The sequence below is a fragment of the Anabrus simplex genome, chromosome 5 (assembly GCF_040414725.1).
Source record: "Anabrus simplex isolate iqAnaSimp1 chromosome 5, ASM4041472v1, whole genome shotgun sequence".
In the NCBI taxonomy this organism is placed as follows: Eukaryota; Metazoa; Arthropoda; class Insecta; order Orthoptera; family Tettigoniidae; genus Anabrus; species Anabrus simplex.
The window spans coordinates 141,813,950-141,834,593 of NC_090269.1; the positions used below are offsets into that span (position 1 = coordinate 141,813,950).

The following is a 20,644-nucleotide window of genomic DNA, read 5'->3' on the forward strand; positions in this document are numbered from 1 at the left end:
TAAGTCTCTAATAGGTCAATTTTGTAAAGAACTGCTAATCAAAGAATGAATCTCTGATACGGTACATTAGATATTTGATTTTGCACCTTGTATGATTATTAGTGTTAATTATAATTTTCACAATATTGAATTAATAATGAAACCTTAGTTAATCTCTAGAAGACTTCCAGGCTTACAATTAAAACTCTTTTGTTTGCCTTCATTCGTACTTCTGCCATGTTTTCTGCCTTACTCAGTTGTTTTAAGTTATTGTGCCACGCCCCATTCTTTATAATGGCGATCATTATTCTGTCATGACAATCTCTTGTGCGAATTCGTTAATTTTATCAAGATGGTGGAAGTCGCATGTTTTATTGCGACATCCTGAAGTCACTCTTAATTTAATTAGTTCACGTTTACTCGGTACAGTGCACTTCGGATTGGTTTTATTCCTTTGAACCACTTTACATTTCAGATTCATGATGATGCAGAAAATTTGGTGAATTTTAAGTGAGTGCGATTTGTATTCTCCCCTCGAATTAATCCCTTTTGTCAATCCAATAATTTCATAGGTTCAAAACTAATTATTATTATTGATAATTACGTTCCCTAGAAGTATTTTTGAATTATTTAATTTTCCTCACGTATTACTTTGAAATATAGATGTAGTTTTTGCTGATACGTTAACTCCAGCAGAAAACTTAATTTAGCTATGTGTCTCATGCATGGGAAAATTCCGGGCAAATGGCGGGAATAAAATTTAAAAGTGATGTATGAAAGCAAAGGGAGATGCAAGTTACCCGAACGCTAACCGTTGAGTCGTTCTAGAGTGCACATTATTTGAGCTACTAACTAAAATTCTCCCAACCGACTGAGGGATATAGTAGATGACAAAATACCAGAAGAACAATTCAGATTTAGAAGAGGTAGAACAACAACTCAGACAGTTATTTGTTTGTTTGAAGATATACAAGAAGCACTCAAGCCACAAAAAGGAAAGCTATTTGTTGTGTATCTCGACATTCCCAAAGAGTTTTACTTCACAAGCAGGAGTCTAATTCTTCGGAAACTGGAAGAGATAACTAGGAAAAGTATGTTACAAAAAGTGATAAAAATGTATTATCGCAAAACTATGTGAGAATATACGATGAATTAGCAAAGTTAAAACCAATTCTTCAGACTGCAGAGGTCCTTCAAGAGGATCCATTCAGTCCTCTTTTAAATGTAATAACACGTGATGTAACCGAAGCAATCGCTAGGAATCATGCTAGAATTAACCTTCTACGCGGATGATATGGTCATATTGCCACCACACCGAGATGAACTTCAAAAAGGAATAATCAAGCTGAAAATGGTTCCAAAGGAAACAACTTACAAATTAATTAACAGAAGACAGTAGTTATGGTTTCATAGAAGAGGAGGAAGACGAGCAGAAACATATACAATGAGTTACGAAAGATCGTCTTTAAGAAATGTGAATACATTCAAATATCTCGAAATGACTTTCCATACAACTAGACCACATTTACAGCTCACATAAAAGAAAGGACTCTGGCAACAATAACAGCAATAAACGACATAGATCATATTAGTCAAACAGCTATCAAAACAGCTTTGCAGCGTTTCCGTTTAGAAATTACACCTATCGTGATCTACAGCATTGAAATCATATGGACCTTCTTAAAAAAGACACCTAGGTCCGGTGGCATAAAATCTACAGTTTAACCACCTGAAACTGATATCCAGTCAAGGTGAACTTAGAATTTTGCTTATATAAACATTAATCCAAGATCATGTCTTTTTGGCGTATACGATCAAATCTTTCTGGTGTTTGTCCCCGGATTAAACCTGGTTGAACTAAATTCAGCAGAAGGAGTATAACTATTATTTTTGTGAGAAATAAAAATATTTAGGTGGGTATAACGTAATTACAAAGGATATGAACAAACAGGTCTACTGGTGATTAAAGTAAAATAGTAAGTAATGCTATTTATAATTATTTGAATAATAATCATACAATTAACAAGTTGGTTTTTGTCCACTGTTTTATGTTTACGGCCTATAGGTTATGTTATTTTCAGATTAATCTGATGTTTCATCCGAGAATGGAGAGTTTGATGAACTCCAAAGAGTTCCTCGCGTGTTTCAAGATAGAAGGAATCCCTTCTTAGAACTTAATGATCGACAATTTAAAATAATGATTCGATTAGGAAAACATATAATTGAAGAACCAGAACAAGGATTACATCCACAATTAAGGTCACAAACTAAACGAAATCATGCACTGAATCCAATGTTCATGTTCCTTTTCACATTAATATTTTATGGAACTGGAAAGTTTCAAGCAGCAATTGGAGATGTATTCAATGTAAATGAAGGAACCGCAAGTGCGACTATACACAAAGTCACTAGGGAGATTGCAGGTCTTAAACTTAACTTCAATTCATCAAGATGCCTACTCTGAGGAGGTTGAAGTAAGACGGGTAATGCAAGACTTCTGTTACATTTGCAACTTTCCTGGAGTTTATGTACAACAGACTACACACATATACCAAGTATATCACCTGGTGGCAATAACTCAGAAATATACAGACATCGCCATGGTTGATCTTCTTTAAATGTACAAACTGTCTGCGATTCAAAACTTCGTTTTTAAAATATTGTTGCCACGTGGCCATGATCTGCCCGTGAGAGCCAAATTTTTAGGAATTATAGAATTAATGCCCAATTTGAATCTGGAGAATTTCCCCAAGGTCTGCTCTTGGGAGATAGTGCATACCGCTGTTTGTCACTATTTACTTACACCTATGATGCACGAACAAAGCCGTGCAGAACGAAATTAACATAACTTGTATATTCATGCAGATTATGACACTCCTGATGATGATGATGATGATGCTGTTTTCAGAGGAAGGATGATTTATCAGGAACTGCCTGAACATGCTATAAATCAGGGAAATGGAATAAAAAACACATCACTTGGAACTGAACTGATCAACAACACTTTAAATTACACAATAACTTTTTATTAACACTTAATTTTTCTGATATTCTTTCATTTTTATTTTTAGTTCAAAACTCATTATCTTCATTGTCACTGCATGGTCTTCCTCCAAACACTCGAGCCTCATCTTAAAAGAATAATCCTTCATGTCTTCTGTCTTGTTCTTTTCAGGCAGTGAAGTTGAAGGTCGTGGATTGGAACTGCACCCGGCCTTTTCATTTCGATTATCAACTTGAAAATCCTCACCTTCAGTTATCAATAAAAATCTTGAAGGACATTCGGGATCTGGAATGACGACTTCTATGTCCTTCACTTCGGTGATAACTTCCGCATGGATGCCAACATCGTCGTCGAACTCGCTGACGATGGGACGAAAAAGCCGCTTAAGTGCAGCAATAAGTTTCTGCCCACTTTCATCTAAGGAAGGCGGCACATACTGACCGCCCCCCGTTTTATACAATTGTACCTTATCCTCGGCATTTGCCTGTTTTGCCCTCTTCTTCATGTTCTGATATCACAACTTGATGGGGTTCTGACCGTTCATAAACAGAAGGTAAGCACAACGCACGTGGTTTGCTAGATCACAAACTTCAATCGTTGCAGACATCAGTTCACTATGGTGCATGTAACCGGAAACAGGCTGCAGACTAGCAGATGGTTCATGGCTTTCTCTTCACCGCATTCACAAAGGGTGGAATCGCAGACAAATTCCATTCCTTTACGATGATCCTTGACCGACCAACTCCGGAGAGTAACCAGTTGAGCACTTTCCATGTTACTCTAAGCCGCAAAATGGAGAATAAAGTGTGTAGTAAGAAGACGCGTACAGCAAATTTTAAGACGCAGAAGAAAGATAATTATATTGCGTTAGAACACAAGGAAATTACAGAAAATAAAAAGACCGACAGCTCCACTATGAAGTCGAAGGAGGAAGCGTGGAGACGCATATCTTTGGAATACAATTAAAGGAACGTGGTCCAGTGGGAATGGAAGCCCCCCTTAATAGCGATGTTGTGAACTTGTTTCGTCGACCTTAATTCAACACTGAACTTGGTGTTACACAACTCACATAGAGAAAGGAAGTACATTTCTGATATTCAATCAAGCCTGAACTACAGGTAGCGATTTCTTTTCAACAGGTCCCTAAGATGACGAAACGATCAAAGCAACTTTCCCTGAAGGGCACTATTCGCATCCAAATACACACACACTCAAGACGTGTATATGAACTGACTCGAGAACGTTTCATCATTGAGGACTATGACTACAATTTACAAAATAATATCAAGAGACGTTCCGTGAAAAAATACACGAATATAGAAATTAGGAGTGAATTTCATATAACGGATTCAATGCAAATATGTAATTGGTGTCAAAGATGCTTCGACACACAGTGACTCGTGCAGCGGTCCAAGGTTTCCATCATGAGACATCTGTCGTATATAGTTTTCGCGAGCCGAATTATAATTGTGGGTGCCGGATGGCGTGAAAAGTTTTGTGGTCTTTACTGCGTCGTGGAGTTCCCAAAGAGGCCTTATTCTCTGACAAATCTTTATAGCGAATGAATTTATATTCTTGCATATTGTGTGCTTTTCCATTTAATAATAATGTTATTAATACACATGCAATTTAAATTGGTTTTCCTTAAAAATGAGTCGTTTTATTCAGACATATATTTTATGCTTGGTTATATTTATCCAGTAATTAACCCGTTCGGTGGGTGATGCGGCGGGATCCGCGGCTACAAATCGCTTGCTCGGCGGGAAACGCGGATATATCCGCTGATTCAAATTATATTTTTTCTCAGTTGCCTGCCTGCAGAGGTTTATTTTTTCAGCAACGTATTTTGGACGAGTCTGCCCCCTGATGTGAATATTTTCAAATATGTTCTTCCAATACCAATGTGTCATCCACGAGTTGCATCATAAAGAATGCAACTTACGTCCGGGCAAGAACGATCTAATACCCAATAGCCTCGCGTTGAAGCTTTGGCTCTCCCCTTATCATCCCTTGGATGCAATAATATTGATGTAGGAGTGTGTTATGGAGATTATGGTACTCAACAGACCTCTCTGATGATATTTTAGAACTGTGGCCTGATTTATTATCCCCAGTCTTGCGTTCTTCCTTCACGACTAGTGTTTGTTTACCGCGAGTTACACAACATTTATTATCGTACAGTCCGTTATACAGGCACAATTCATGATTTCCGTCCAAACAGCAGAGACCAGGGTTCTATTCATTATTTATTCTTATTTTGTTCCCTGCTAAAATCTCTACAAGGAATTACCGGCCCTCACCGTTAGAGGAAGATAATTTACTGGCCATGATAAACGAAATGTTGGAAATTAGTGGGGAGAATAGTGATGATAGTGAAGTAAGCTCTGCCGAAGGGGAATTCGCAAGTGACAGGAACTTACCTGGAATAAGTACTGCAGGTTTGAATGTACAGGGTTCGGGCCCTGCTGATGCGAATGTTCAGCAGTCGCGAAAAAAAGGCAACACGTGTTCGATTCCATTTCAAGTAGCAATCATGACAGTGACAGTAAAGACAATAATACTGATTACAATCCCACCAGTGCTATTTCTTCGTCAACTTATACTGAAAATGGGAAAAGAAACTCCCGCATTGTTCCAAAATTCCATCGTGATGTAAAGGGAGAGATTTTAGGGAAAATGAAACCGAGCAAAATATTTTAATTACTTTTTATGACGAGATATGCCAGAACATAGCTGAACAGACAAATGATGCCCAGCAAGAAATCGCAAATAAAACCCAGTTTTGTAAGATGAAACGAAAGAGTCGAGATCATGACCGGGTCAGAAAAAATAAGGATGAAATGAACCTTCTTATGGCCATACGGTTGCCGCAGGGGATTGTATAGAAACCTAAATTAGGACACTATATTTCTCGAAGTAAATTGTTCACTACGTCTATTTTATATGAGTTGATAACACATAAGAGATTTTTCTCACCAGGCTGAGTGGCCCAGACAGTTGAGGCGCTGGCCGGCCTTCTGATCCAAAACATGGCACGTTCGAGTCTGGCTCAGACCAGTGGTATTCGGAGGTGCTCAAATACGCCAGCCTCTTGTCAGTAGATTTACTGGCATGCAAAAGAACTCCTGCGGCACTAAATTTCGGTACCTCAGCGTTTCTCAAAGCCTTAAAAATAGTTAGTGGGACGTAAAGCCATTATTATTATTATTATTATTATTATTATTATTATTATTATTATTATTATTATTGTTACCGTGTTTTAGCGGTAGGTAGAGGTGAAAGAAGGTGCGGGTGCGAACGGGTCTCAAGCTACGAAAGTAAAATTAATTTAAAATTTAACAAGGTTATATTTTCTTTTCAAAATAACGAAATAACAAACATGGCAGGTACAGAGTAGCAAGGCAACAAAAGTACAATTACAATATTTACAGGATTTGGGCTTCGAGCCTGCGATCAAAATCCTTGAGCAATCAGCTCAGTTTTACCCCAAACACAAGTTTCAACAGAGGGGCAGAAAACCCCATTCATGCCTAGGAGCCCTTGCTCCAAATTACACTGAAAAGCCTCCACGAGGCATACAACACTCAATTTTCGAAAAAGAGCCACTCGCTCTCAACTTTAAGCCTCTCAAAGGCCATACCAAACTCCACCTTCAAGTTGTCCTCACTGGACATAGACACAGGGGTAAAATACCCAACCTACTGAGGTCTATTAAATGAAAAGGGGTAATTACATGACCTCTAAAATAACAATTTGAGGGGAGGCGATCTGCACTCCTAATACACTTGTTTTTAAAACCTAATCTGGCTCTAGGCCACTAATGCAAGGGCTAATCCCATACTACAGAGGTGACTTTAGGAAAGAATAATTTGTTTTACGTTAACGAAGAATAGGTTGAGAAAAATAAGTTCACCTCAAAACAATATGATTGGGAGCTCGAGAGGGTTAAGCACTCTCTATCCCGATATGCAGTTTAAAAGATGGGATGGGTACAAGTTCCTTTACATTTTACGGAAGGTTACATAATGGAAAAACTTCGGACCCGCCCCGAGAGTTAAACTGCTGAGCTAGCAAAGAAAGAAGTTATTAAGTGGCCATTACCTTGTTGTTGACCGCCGCCGAAGGAAGAGGCGCTTCCCGCCCCCTGGTATGTACTTTACACACAGAAAGATGGAACAGAAGTGGCCCGGAGACCCAAAAATCAGCAGTTTATATCCTCTCGCGGAAGGTTCGAGGCGTTAGGGGAATGAAAACACCCTCCCACAAGAACTTTATTGGGTAGGATACAGCAACATATTCAAGTTGGGGGAAGATAGATCCGATTGGTCGGAAATTAATAAAAGAAATTCGGGATTGGCTAAATACAAAACAAGGGGAAAGAGAGGGGTATACAGCCAACTTAAACAATAACAGAAAGAAATTTAACAAGAAACAAACTTTTGAAATAAAAATTTCTCCAAAAAAACAGTTCTTTCACTCCGCACTAGGGTGCACTATTGTTGATCTTCAGTAGTGTCCTCTAGAAGAGAAAGTTCACACTTCTTACTACAAGCAAAACAAAAATACGTCGAAAATGACACAGTTCAAAAACTCCAAAATTTCCAGGTAGTGACATCTTCTGAGAAACTTGAAAATTAATACCGTCAATAAAGTTCAGACTTCCTCCAGCAGAGGAGTTTCAACTGGCGCACATTTTAAATTAGCGGCGTGGAGGTGTACCGCCCGGTACAATTATTATTATTATTAGGAAGAATAAGAAATGCAGGAAAACCGTCTGCGCTGGTTTGGACATGTGTTGCTTGCAGACGACAATACACTGCCATAGTCAGCGTATACATTGGAAGTCGCTGGAAAGAAGCCCAAGGGACGACCAAGACAGCAATGGATCGATACAGTGCACAACGACCTGAAAACTGTAAGACTACATCCTGACATGGCCTATGACCGAATTAAATGGAGACAACGAATCCACACAGCGGACCCTGTCACTTGGCGGGACAAACACGAAAGAAGAAGAATATTATTAACACTATTATTAGATTTCCTCCACAATATTTTACGTATCTCTGACAATGAGGTGAATAATGGACAAATTCCTCCTGAATTGTACAAGGTATATCCAGTATTTGTCCATCTGTTGGCAAAATTCTCGGAAGCTTCTACCCCTAATGTCTGTCAATTGATGTGAACCATCCATATATACCAAGAAAACCATCGCGTTTCGGAATGCAATCATACAAATTATGCGAAGCTGAGACAGTTTATATAACATGATCTCTTATATGGTTTGTAAATATTACCTGTAGTGTAGAGTAATATGTTCTGTGTGTATAACTTATGAATTGTAGGCATATAAACTTGATCTCTCAAAAGCACTAAACAACATAACAGAGAAGTTCGTGAGTATTAAAATTTTATCCATTTATATAAATGTAAACATTGTAAAGCTATTATTTACATATACAGAAACATTTATTTCCAGGATGAGATTGTTGGAAAACCGCCTAAAATATTCAGGTAAAAATTACTATATAAACTAAAAGCAGAGCTTTCCTGTTAGGAAGAAGCAACCTCGATATCACAGTGTGAAAGCACTTAGTGCGTTCTTGCACAAAGTATGGAAAAATTAAAGTAATAGTATTTTCCAACAATTAAATACATTATATTCATGTAAATATTTCTCTTAGAGCCCTTCAATAGTTCATTTAGTCTAAGATTGAATTTAATTAATTAAATATTTCCTTCAATCAGGGAAAAAGCTCCCCACCTGGGATGAGCCGGTGTGTATCGAGCTCTCCACCTGAGGGGATATATCTCGAGCGTATCCGACCAGTTTCGCGTTTCCCAAAAAAGCATGTGTTTAATTCAAGTGAAATAATAGTTGTATCCGTATCAACGTAAGTGATTGTGTTTTGATGAATCTGATTTGGTTGTTCAATGATTTTCTCTATTTGTAGCCCAACTACCACATGCCGTTAACTCAAATTAAACATAATTTCCACACGTTTTTCGTGTTATTCCAGTTGTCCGTCGCAGGGTGCAGTAGCCGAAAGATGACACATGCTGGAAGCTTGAATTTTGTGGCTCATTATGTGTTATTTTATCTATACTTCTTGTTTAATAATGCTATTTGCTTTACGTCCCACTAACTACTTTTACGATTTTCGGAGATGCGGAGGTGCTGAAATTTAGGCCCTCAGTCCTCTTACTTGCCAGTAAATCTACCAACATAAGACTGACGTATCTGAGCACCTTCGAGTACCACCGGGGTGAATGAGGATCAAATATGCCAAGTTGGTGTCAGCACCTCAACCGTCTGAGCCACTCAGCCCAGCTCTTCTTATTTATGATTAAATTCTCAAGCCTAACTGCAAACACACCTTCATGTATTGGTTACGAGGCTATTTCAATAGAAGGCAGTATTATTCCTGCCACAGAATTTACGATGTTATCGACGAGTGTGTATTAGTAGATGTTGCCACTCATTCTACTCTAAAACATGACTTCTTGCTGCAAACAAGTGCTTGATGAAAGTACTATTTCTAAAATTTTATCTAGTCGTATTCCCTCTTATCAATAAAAATAGTATACTTTACTATATATAGACACCCATACGTATTCACGCAAATATTAAACGCGAGGGAACATACCGTAGACTGTGAAACGAATTCCGAACATAATAAAATGTAAGAGTTCGTTTCGAATTCATTTTCGCATTTCAATAATATTTCCATGTGGGCATACAAATATAATGGCACACCAACTCACTCTGAGCATCTTCGCTAACATCGTATTCCGAGCCACTGTTGTCACATAAAAATAAATAACATTTCACAGAATCTCCCATTTATGTTACTGTTACCACTATTATTATTGAACAATGATTATTTTAAATCATTTTCATTATTTTTGTTTTGTAATTGCAATGCAGATTTTACATGATCGATCTAGGAATATATAATAGGATTTCACAAAACTATACATAGCAGGGCGTCAGATTTATTTTTATTTACAAAACATGGTCTAATGGATAAACGATTTTAAAATCTCAGGTGCTAGCTCGTGTGGAACAAACAACATTTTGCATTACATGATCCTCAAAGAAGCACAAAGGAAAAGGATTCCTTCGAATATCTCCTATAGGTACAGAGGTACATTAATCAAAACCCTTAAAATGGCCGGTTTAGAACGTTCGTTAACGACAACCAGGCCCAGAGCAAAATGGTTTCGTTTCATCCAAAGACGCCTGGTGTAGCTTCTCCCAGTTCATACCTTATATGCAACCTCTTCGTCTGTTTTGATGGAGTATTTTATACGATGAACTCTATAGCTGAAAACGGCAAACGCACGATGATCTAGAGCCATCGGAATTCACCAATGAATGTTCAAATCCCCGACACAGCTGCGAAGCAAGCCCGCTAATAATTTAGCCATTGTGCCGGACACGAGAGGGTTGACAGTATGTTTGGAGACTACAGGGACGAGAAAACGTACAAGTGCAAACAACACCGATCCTCTTGCCTTTGTTGAATATGAAATACTACGAAGGTGGTTTGAAAAGTCCGTACAAAATCCGAGAGATGGCACCACCGGCACGTATCGAGGTCATGTTTAGTTAGTAGCATCTCTTGAATGAATGCACACCAAGTTTCAGCTATATTGGTCCATTTCTTTGTGTTTGGCATTCGTGTGAATCAAGGAAGTGGTGGTGGCGTCATGTTGAATGGCCGTACGGACCTGCACATCTTCATGGGTGGTCCGAGGAACACTGTTAACGCTCGGAGATAGAGGGATGAGGTACTGAGACCACATGTTCGACTCTTCAGAGGTGCGGTTGGTCCAGACTTCACCTTAATGGACGATAGTGCCCGACCGCACCGCGGTACTCTGGTGGATGAATTTCTGACTGGGGAAGAAATTCATCGCATGGACTGGCCACTGAGGTCTGCGGATCTGAATCCTATAGAACGTCTAGTAAGCATTGGCGAGGCGAATTGCATCCCGCCAGCCTCAAACAAGGACCCTCCAAAACCTATGAATTTCCCTTTAGAAGCAATGGGATCGACTGCCACAAGAGCTCTTGGACCACCTGATAGAGCTTGCCACGTCGCGGCGAAGCATGTGTGGCCATTAGGGGTAACCATACACCCTATGAACAGCATATTTTGTTGTAGAAGATATTGCCAAGTTTTGTTAGTTGTTGTCAAAGGTGTACCTTAGCTATCAGAACCTTTCTGACACTGTTCTTTGGACAAATTGTGTGACATATGGTGTGTGATTCAGCTTCCGTTTGTTTAGCAATCCGTCTGATATGGCCTCGTTTAGTGATTATGTTTAACTTTTGAACACTAGTGTACCTTGTGGGTTCGGAGATAAATTCGTTGAACGAACGCTTTATTCAATTTCTAAACCTGTATGCCCTTTCTCTAATATGGTCTACCACGTTACTTTGGAGCCAACAATTGTCATTATTGCATTCCTAACACTAATACGGAGTACGACCAGTATTGATAAAAGGGTGTCCTCAATAAAACTTTTAAAATCAACCGTTTGTTGCATTCTTGATAGGTAAATTGCCCGTTTCCTGTATGATGTGCTATGTGTCATCGGAGATGTATTAATTGAGTAATCGCTTTATTGCATTCTTGCACAAAAGCGGGCTTTCCGCAGTATTAATTAACATGACTTTTCAGAAATTTATTCTAAAAGTTCGTCGCATTCCTTACGTACGTATTGCATTCTTAGAGTTGAATTGCTTTCACCAGTATGAACAACTACTAGTAAGAGCAAATATTATGTTGCATTCCTGACATTTAACATCATTCCCCCATTATGACGAAGAAGGAGGTTTCGACGATGACTAAAATGACGAAACATTTCATTGCACTGGAATGGAATCACTATAGTGAGTACCTTTGTAGATTACTCATTGTTACAAAGGCTATACTACATTCTCCTTTACCTTGTCCTGTCGGAATTTCCGTCAGAAAATATTTGGCTGAAATCCTCCCACTGCAATGACCTAATTAATAAAAGTATTTCTTTCCTTTCAGGGTTTGGCGTTCACACAGTATGGACACCGGTGTGCCTCCGGAGACCAGAACTAGTTGTATAAGATTTATTACATTCTTTACAGCGAAACGGCCTCTCTCCAGTGTGCATCATCATGTGTTGTCGAAGATTACCTCTGGTAGTACATAATTTGTTGCAATCTCTACATTGGAAGGGCCTTTCTCCATTATGAAGAAGCATGTGGTTTCGAAGATTACATAGTTGAGTAAACGCCTTATTGCATTCTACGCAACGGTATGGCTTATCTTCAATATGTACAACTGCGTGTAGTTTGAGATTACGCCTACTTTTAAATGTTTTATTGCATTCTTTACACCTGAACGGCCTTTCCTTGGTATGTGTGCTCATGTGTTTCCGGAGATACGATCTTTGAATAAACGTTTTCTTGCATTCGTGACATTGAAACTTCCTTTCGCCATGATGTATTAGCAAGTGTGATTGTAGATTACTTCGCTGACTAAACATTTTGTTGCACTCCTGACACTGGAAAGGTCTTTGTTCATTATGAACGAGAAGATGGGTTTGCAGATTACTTCGCTGGGTAAAAGTTTTATTGCATTCCCTGCATTGGAAAGGCATTAATCCCGTGTGGATAATCGCGTGTCTTTGTAAAGTACTCCTTTTTGTAAAGGACCTACTGCATTCCCAGCATTGGAATGGCCTCGCTTCAGTATGCGTTATCATATGTTGCCGGAGATTACTATTGGTTGTATACCCCTTACTGCATATTTCACACTGGAATGGTTTCTCTGCCGTATGTGTCATCATATGTACCCGTAGATTTCTCTTGTTAATAAATACTTTGCTGCAATGCTCACATTGGAGTCGTCTTTCTCCACTATGTATAACCATGTGACTTCGGAGACTATTTCTTGGAGTGAATGTACAATTACATATATTACAAACACGATGTCGTACTTCGGAATGACATGTCTTGTGAGACTTCAGATTTGATTCCTGAGAGAGCAACTTCTTGCACACAGTACAATAGATCACCTCTTCACCGACGTGCTTGGTCAGTAACGCTACATTGTCCACACTGGAACACATACAAGAATCATAACAAAATCAGAGAAAAGGAACAGAATCGCATTTTAGAAGGACTTGCTTCAGCACTAATGAAGAATTGTTACTAGAGTTTAGATTCCTTTGCTCACACTTTTGAGATGAACTCCCTAAGTGATAACTGCTTATCAATGGTGAGCTATATTTTGTTCCAATTTTCTCATGCTAATTGGCTGGACTGATTCGAACATTTTGCACAGTGGAGTAGAATTCATTACAAAATGTTATCTGAACTATTCATTCGCATGATGTTTACTTGGGGTGTAGTGGGGTGGGAACCAATTAAGCTAATTCACTTTTACAAAACATTTAATGTATTCTACTTGACAGGTGACTTCCTGGGATCTATTATGAGTTCACCTAATTTACGCAAAATATTATTCATGTCCTTGTTGCCCTCGCTTTCTAAGATTCTTTACTACTGTCCAAAAATGTTCCCTGCCGCTTCATCTAGCCTTTCTGACTTATTACCGAAATGTTCCTATGACTTCATCCAGATTCAACAATTATTTGTTACACTGTGCTTTGTTCATCTACATACAGTTCCATGTCTGCACGAGCCTCTGTTTGGATCCTTTTCTAATACGCCTTTTTGTTACATTTAACCCATCCCAGTCTGGGCCTTAATATGCCTAACAAACGTTCTGGACTGAGCATTTTTAAGGATATTTAAAGCATTATATCTCTGTACCTGTATGAGATATTTGCATGATTCTTCTTCTTTGTGTTTGTTTGAGCATTTAGTTTTGAAAAACGCTGTTTGTATTATGTCAACTATCACTTGAGATTTTAAAATTATTTATATATTATACCATGTTTTGCGAATGGAAAAATGGTCTGACAGATAACTAAGCAAGTACATTTTTCTGAAATACTGTTATATTTACCATATTTTGCTAATATAACATATGCATTGCAATTAAAAACAACAACAATAATGAGTACGATATAAAATAATGATTTTTCAATAATAATAATAATAATAATAATAATAATAATGAAAATGGGAGCTCTTATGAAATTTTATATTAATTAATAAATTTCGTCATAAGTTACTCAAATGTAAAAATATCGCTCCAGTTACCACAAAAGACTTCTGAGAAAGTGAAAATACAGTCTTCTAAGCAGATAACTTTACGAATATGTAGACAATCTTTCGTATTCACGCAAATTTGAAATACGCGGGAACATGCGCTAGGCCGTAAAACGAACTTCAATCATAATGAAATGTAAGAAGTTGTTTCGAATTCATATGTCAATAATATATTCATTTGCGCACAAACTTATATCATAAAATATCGATAATATCATTTTCGTCAAGCACATGTTTGCCGCGAGAAGCCATGTCTTAGAGCACACTGAGTGACAACATCTACTGATGCATGTTGATCGAAAATATCGTAAATTCTCTGACTTCTACATATAATACTGCCATCTTCTTAAACACTATCGTAACTAATACATGAAGAAACACGATATAACCACCAGAATGCGTGTATATCTCGTTCTCGATTTTTTGAGAATTGTCAAACCTTACTACGGGCTATGCCCGCAGCGCGGCCTGAGAGTAATTTCGGCTGCTGCGAGCTATGCAGGAGTAACCCTGCACTCACCTCATCGTCTCATCAGGATGTTCATTTTCTCCCACCCTTGCACACAGTTGCTCCTAGGCATTCCCTTGCTATTTCTTCGACAACATTTTGATATGACTACTATTCCCGTTTTATAGCCTAAAACTGCTTGCTGTCTATAGTTATGATTCTTTCGCTAATAATGTCCAGGTAATTCTGTCTAATTTCCTCGTCCTGAAAATTTTCCACCCTTATTCCACAACAAATATATTTTACTTTCCCTACCCTACACCGAACTGAACAGGAATCCAACCCGTGTCTTCTCTATTTGGGCAGAAAACAAGCATGCTTAACTAAGTGGCTGTAGATTAAAAGTTTGCGCGTTTAATTGAAACACTTTAGCGGTACAGGAATATTGGTGGGTATAATCAAAATATCTCTGGAATACCGCACATTTCCAACATATTTCCTGAATTATTAAGAGTCGTTTGTGATCTAGTCTAGAATGGAATGTTTAGCCCTACACGCCTATGTGTGGCAGTGAACAGCCTTATGTTTGTAGAATGTATTCATGACTGCTAATACCATACTAGTAGTTACATTTGGAAAGTTCTGGAACCGCCACCTCCAGACGCCCCTGCGAGAAGCCCCCGCTACACGGAATGTACTGCCTTAAAGTCAATGCTTAACCTCACATGACATTACTTGGTGGACGTTATGAAAAGTAGAGCGGTTGGCTAAGAGTGCACCATTAACCTGTCATGATGTTACGCTGCGTACTTGTTGAGGCTTAACCTCACAGACCCCGGGTTCGAACCTTCGCTTCAGGACTTTAACATTACAGACACAAGTCTGATGCCAAAATGTGCGAGCTAAACCTAACTGCCAACGTGATTAAGGCGAAGAGTGCAAGCTTAACCTAACAGGCATAGATTCTAATCAAGCTTAATATGACGGGTCCTGGATTCGACCGTAGCCTTAACCTTATAAGGGCGTTAAAGATTCAAGTCTGAGATTTGATTCCAGGCTCAACCAAGCTAGACAAGATGAGACATGGTCCAGGGTTTTATGGAGCTGAGCCTGGCGTTGATGGCGGCTACACACATTGTATTAATGGAACTGGGCAGAAGATGAAAGGCGTAATACATATGCCTTACTCATAGGGGCATAATATTGGAAAGCATCTTAGGGACTCGAAGCTAAGCGACTGGGGAGGCAAATACGGTAACGTTTGAGCTGATGCTTAATGCGCTGCTGGTTTTAGTGCTTGAAACACTGAATTTTCCATTCTAACAGTTTAAGCTTATAGGTTTGAACTCTAGAAACTTATACTAGTATACAATGTTGCTTACATCGCTTGGAGATTAAAACTTTGTGTTCAGAACCGAAAACGTTCGCGCTACACATGACTAAAGTGGAACCCAGGGCTCTGCTCTTTGGACCGCTGAGTAACACGCTAAATAAATTATTGCTGATTATAAGCGTGCGTTTAATTCAAAACATCTAACGCTTGAGCTGCGAGATACTAAAAAGTCCCCACCCCGACCGGGAATCGAACTCGGTTCTGTTTCCCTTGGACTCACGACTATCAACTTACTAAATGATTGTGCGTTAAATTCAAAACACCCAGCCTTCGCGCTATAAGAAATTAAAAAAATCGCCGACCCGAACAGGAATCCGACCCGTGTCTTCTCTATTTGGGCAGAAAACAAGCATGCTTAACTAAGTGACTATACATTACAGGGTTGCGCGTTTGAAACACTTTAGCGGTACATGAATAGAAAATTAAAATCATCGACCGTACTAGGATTCGAACCTGGAATTCACTTGGACTAAAACTAAAGTGCTTAAACGCACAAGAAAAAATTTTAAATCCTCAACACGACGAGGACTGGATGACCAGTGTTACTTTCACTGAAGACTCATAATGAATTATTAGCACAAAACACTCTATTTCAATACAGAGAGGGGACGCACTAAATGTAGTATAAATGCGAACGCAACAGTATGTATAAGTTCATTATACTTGGAAGTATTTGCTGAGACATGAAATACAAAGTTCATTGTTTGTTTGCATTCTGGCTGGAGCCCTGCATAGTTATCAGCATAATACGCTGAGCAGTTAGAGCTTAAACTGAGTAAACTTAATATGCATGAAGGATACGCGTGTTCTAATCTCTCTTCAGTTACACCGACCCGATCAGAGTTCCCTGAACTAAGCAAAAATGAACTACTGGCGGACTAAATTCCAGCACCTCGGGGACTAGAAAAGGTATTTCGTAATATGTAAAGTCAATAACATTATTATTATTGATCCAAAATAGAGGTCGAGTCTGGCACTCCCTTGAATAAAAAAGAATTACTGCAGGATTAAATTCCGGCACCTAGGCGCCTCTGAAAAGTAGTTAGTAAAACGTAAATACAATAACATTATTATTAAAGTTATAACATCTGATGAAAAACATAGAACGTATCTGAGACTCCTTTGAACAAGGAATGAACTACGGCGGGACAAAATCCCGGCACATCGGCGGCTTTGGAAAGCCGTTAGTAGGACTGAAAGTAGTAACTGTATTATTAAAGCCAAAATATCTGACGCAAATGGAGATCGAGTCTGGGACTCTCTTCAACAAAAATGAACTACAGCGGGACTAAATTTCGGCAGTTCGGGTCTCTGAAAAGTAGATAGTAAAACGTAAAGCCGATAACATTATTACTAAAGTTGTAATATCCGACCCGAAGGAGAGATCGAGCTTGGGACTTCCTTGAACGAAAAATGAACTTTGGCGGGACTAAATTTCGGCTCTTCGGTGTCCCTAAAATGCAATTAGTAGGGCGTAAAGCCACTAAAATTATTATTAAAGCCAAAATATCTGACGCAAACAGAGATCGATTCTGGGATTACCTTAAAAATGAACTACTCCGGGACTAAATTTCGGCATTTCGGTGTCTCTGAAGAGTAGTTGGTAGGACGTGACCAAAGCACAGTTCGAATTTGGGACTCCATGAACTAAAACGACACTGCCGGGCTAAATTCAGGCATTTGGGTGTCACCGAACAGTAGTTAGTAGGACGTAAATCAAACATCATTATTAATATTTGACCGGACGGAGATCGGGTCTGGGACTCCCTTCCACGAAAGAACTACTGCGGAGCTAAATTACAACACTTCGTTGTCTGAAAAGTAGTTAGTAGTACGTAAAGCCAATATCATTATTAATGTTTAACCCAAAGGGCGATCGAGTCTTGGACTCCCTTGAACAAAGGAAGAACTACTGCGGGACTAAATTCCGTCATGTTAGTTTATGAGAAAAGTGTTAAAAGTAGTTAGTAGGACGTAAAGCTAATAACATTATTATTAAATTCCAAATATCTAACACACACAGAGATCGAGTCCTGGACTCCCCTGAACAAAAGGGGGACGGTCATCGAGCTTGGAACTCTCTTAGATTTAAGCTAAACCTAACCAGGAATCGAACACTATTACTTTGGCCGAAGACTAGTGTAACTAGTGTAACAGCTCAATCCGCTACAGAGAAAGGAATGCTGAAAATTAATGATGAATCGAACAATGTCACGTCTCAACATAATTATTTCTACAAGCAGCTAGGCTTAGTAACCTAGCAAATATTTGTTACGGTAGCTTTTCATGCATTTGGCGAGGTGCGAGTACATGCCATTGCCTGGTCTGCGTGTGAAATAATGCATACGTTTGAACATTGGATTGCTATTTTAAGACGGGGCTATCAATCTGTGTGTCTGTTATTACTCATCAGGAAGCTCGTCGTCAATACACGATAAGGTACGTTCTGCTTCTTCACGTTCTTCTCCTTATTATTATTAAATTATACTATGCGTTTTAACATTGTGACTAGGACTGACTCCTTACTCTTATCTCTACTGGTAAATAGTAGGGGGCTTAATTAAAGTGCTAATTTTATTGCTGTATTATTATTTATTGAGAGTACAGTAAACATTCGTTCTATTAAGTCTTGATAACTTGGAATGACCAAGGAATATATTTCAGAATTCGACAGGATGTTTTGGGCTGGTGGTCTATTGTCTGCAAGCTAAATTAAGAAATAAGGGGCTACCTGACGCACGCACGACCTTCACGCGCATGCTTCAGAGCAAGGGAATGACGGAAGACAACGGTAGACATCAACGGACCACATTTAGGATGCGCGACACGAGGCTAGAATATTGTATGATATGAGATTAAAGTAAGCGTAGGTGACGCGATGATCTGAACCAATGGAAACGTAGCATCATTTCAATGTTGGCATGACATTAGCTAAAACAACAGATGTACCCTGAACGAGCACAGGACAAGGTCTTTGGAGGCGAATTAATAAAAGTGACCAGCACATGGATTAGCAGTCTATTCGGCAGGAGTCTTCGAAGTAGTCTAGTTGTGACAAGAAGTGTCTACTTACCGCGTGTGCGGAGTTGGAGAAGTCTGGTATTATAAGACTTGACCGTGTGTTAGGACATTCTAACATTAGCTCAATATGCTCTGACTTACTCATCCTTAGAAGCGAGATAAGGATATTTTGTAGGCACGGGGGCCTGTAAGAACATTGCAGAGATAAACAAAATGATCATTACGCACTAACATTTCTGGCTGGAAGCGAACATGAGAAATTTGACATTTTAGTGTCTATAAAATTTAGGTGGAAAGAACAATTCCATATGAACATTTACATGTGTAATTTTCTGCCTATTTCAAGTTGATACATGGGCGGAGTAAAGTGGATTTTCAGAGTACACGAACGCGTGATAGACAGCACAGTTTCTAGTCCAGCATTGTGTAATGCGACCATTTGTAGAGTAGTGGCGTAATACGGGAGAAGTGCGAATTTAGGGGGGAAATTTACATCGTTACGGTGTTAGATAAGCAGTGATTTGTCGCGCGGCCGAAAGAGAACTGGTTTTCAAGGTCACGGGAAATAATACCACCGAGTGTTGTAAATATTAACTGGCAGGTTGCATTGACCAGTCGTAATACCGTAAATGAACGGAATGTTGTGGTCAAGTTCCGAACCAGCAGAAGCAGCACGTTATAGGGAACGTGATTTTTACGCCAGGATGAAGATTCACGCACTGCACGAGTTTCAATTTTAAGACACCACAGAGGCAATGGCTGCAAGGAAAAAAGTAATGGGGGCCTTCTGACCGAAAGCAGGCTGCGAAATGGAGTAGATATGAGTATTAGATTTGTCAAGTCATAACATACTTGTGCACGTGTTTTAATGTAGAAAAGGGATAGGATAGCGTTTATTATTTAATTTCAGTAGGGTTAGCTGTTGGTTGTGAGGACTACGCCCTATCTGAGTAAACTATAGGGAAGGTTGTAGATTTAAATGTAAATACCGTTAAAGTACATGTGGACCGATTGCATGAGGTCACAGCTTGCCTTTATCTTTTATCGTGATCCTATAGCTGAGTGGTTAATGTCATTTTTATAAGTCGGATTCTTGCTTTCAGCCATATTTCATAATATGTTTTTCTTTGATATTTGAGACGAAGTGAACGTCTCGGGACTTAAATGTAAAAGTGATTAAAATTGAAGTCAGGAAAGACTAGATTCATTTGATAATGGGATACCAAATTGTACGAGACCATGCCGACAAGATTTTCCGATTTATGACATGAGATGTGGATGAGAATGCGTGCGTTGGTGGAGTTTGGATCCACGACCTTTCTTAGCGTCATTTTCATGATTATCTGAATGTAAATATGAGTCTACTTTGTGGCGTCAAATGCCCGTAGACAATATTGGTGTAAAATTGTGTTTGGTTCACAATTTTCTCGATCACAGTTTTGTATTACAAGTTCCGAATAATAGAATCAGGCCTCTTAAATTTTATTACTTTTATTGTTAATATTATTAATGCGATTTTGTCGAGTTGAACGTGTAAGATATTACAGTAACTTTCAGATTTTTCAAACA

General features: G+C 38.9%; 1 protein-coding gene across 1 annotated transcript in view; it reads right to left on the minus strand.

The window, feature by feature from the left end:
- Nucleotides 1-10,902: 10,902 nt before the first annotated feature.
- The window catches only part of LOC137500989 (zinc finger protein 583-like), a 106,874-nt gene continuing 97,132 nt past the window's right edge, over nt 10,903-20,644 (minus strand). Inside the window, exons 5-6 of the mRNA XM_068227788.1 lie at nt 12,778-13,094; nt 10,903-11,132 (exon numbers count right to left, since the gene is read on the minus strand). Of these exons, the coding sequence (XP_068083889.1) occupies nt 10,903-11,132; nt 12,778-13,094 (547 nt within the window). The remainder of the gene's footprint in view (nt 11,133-12,777; nt 13,095-20,644) is intronic.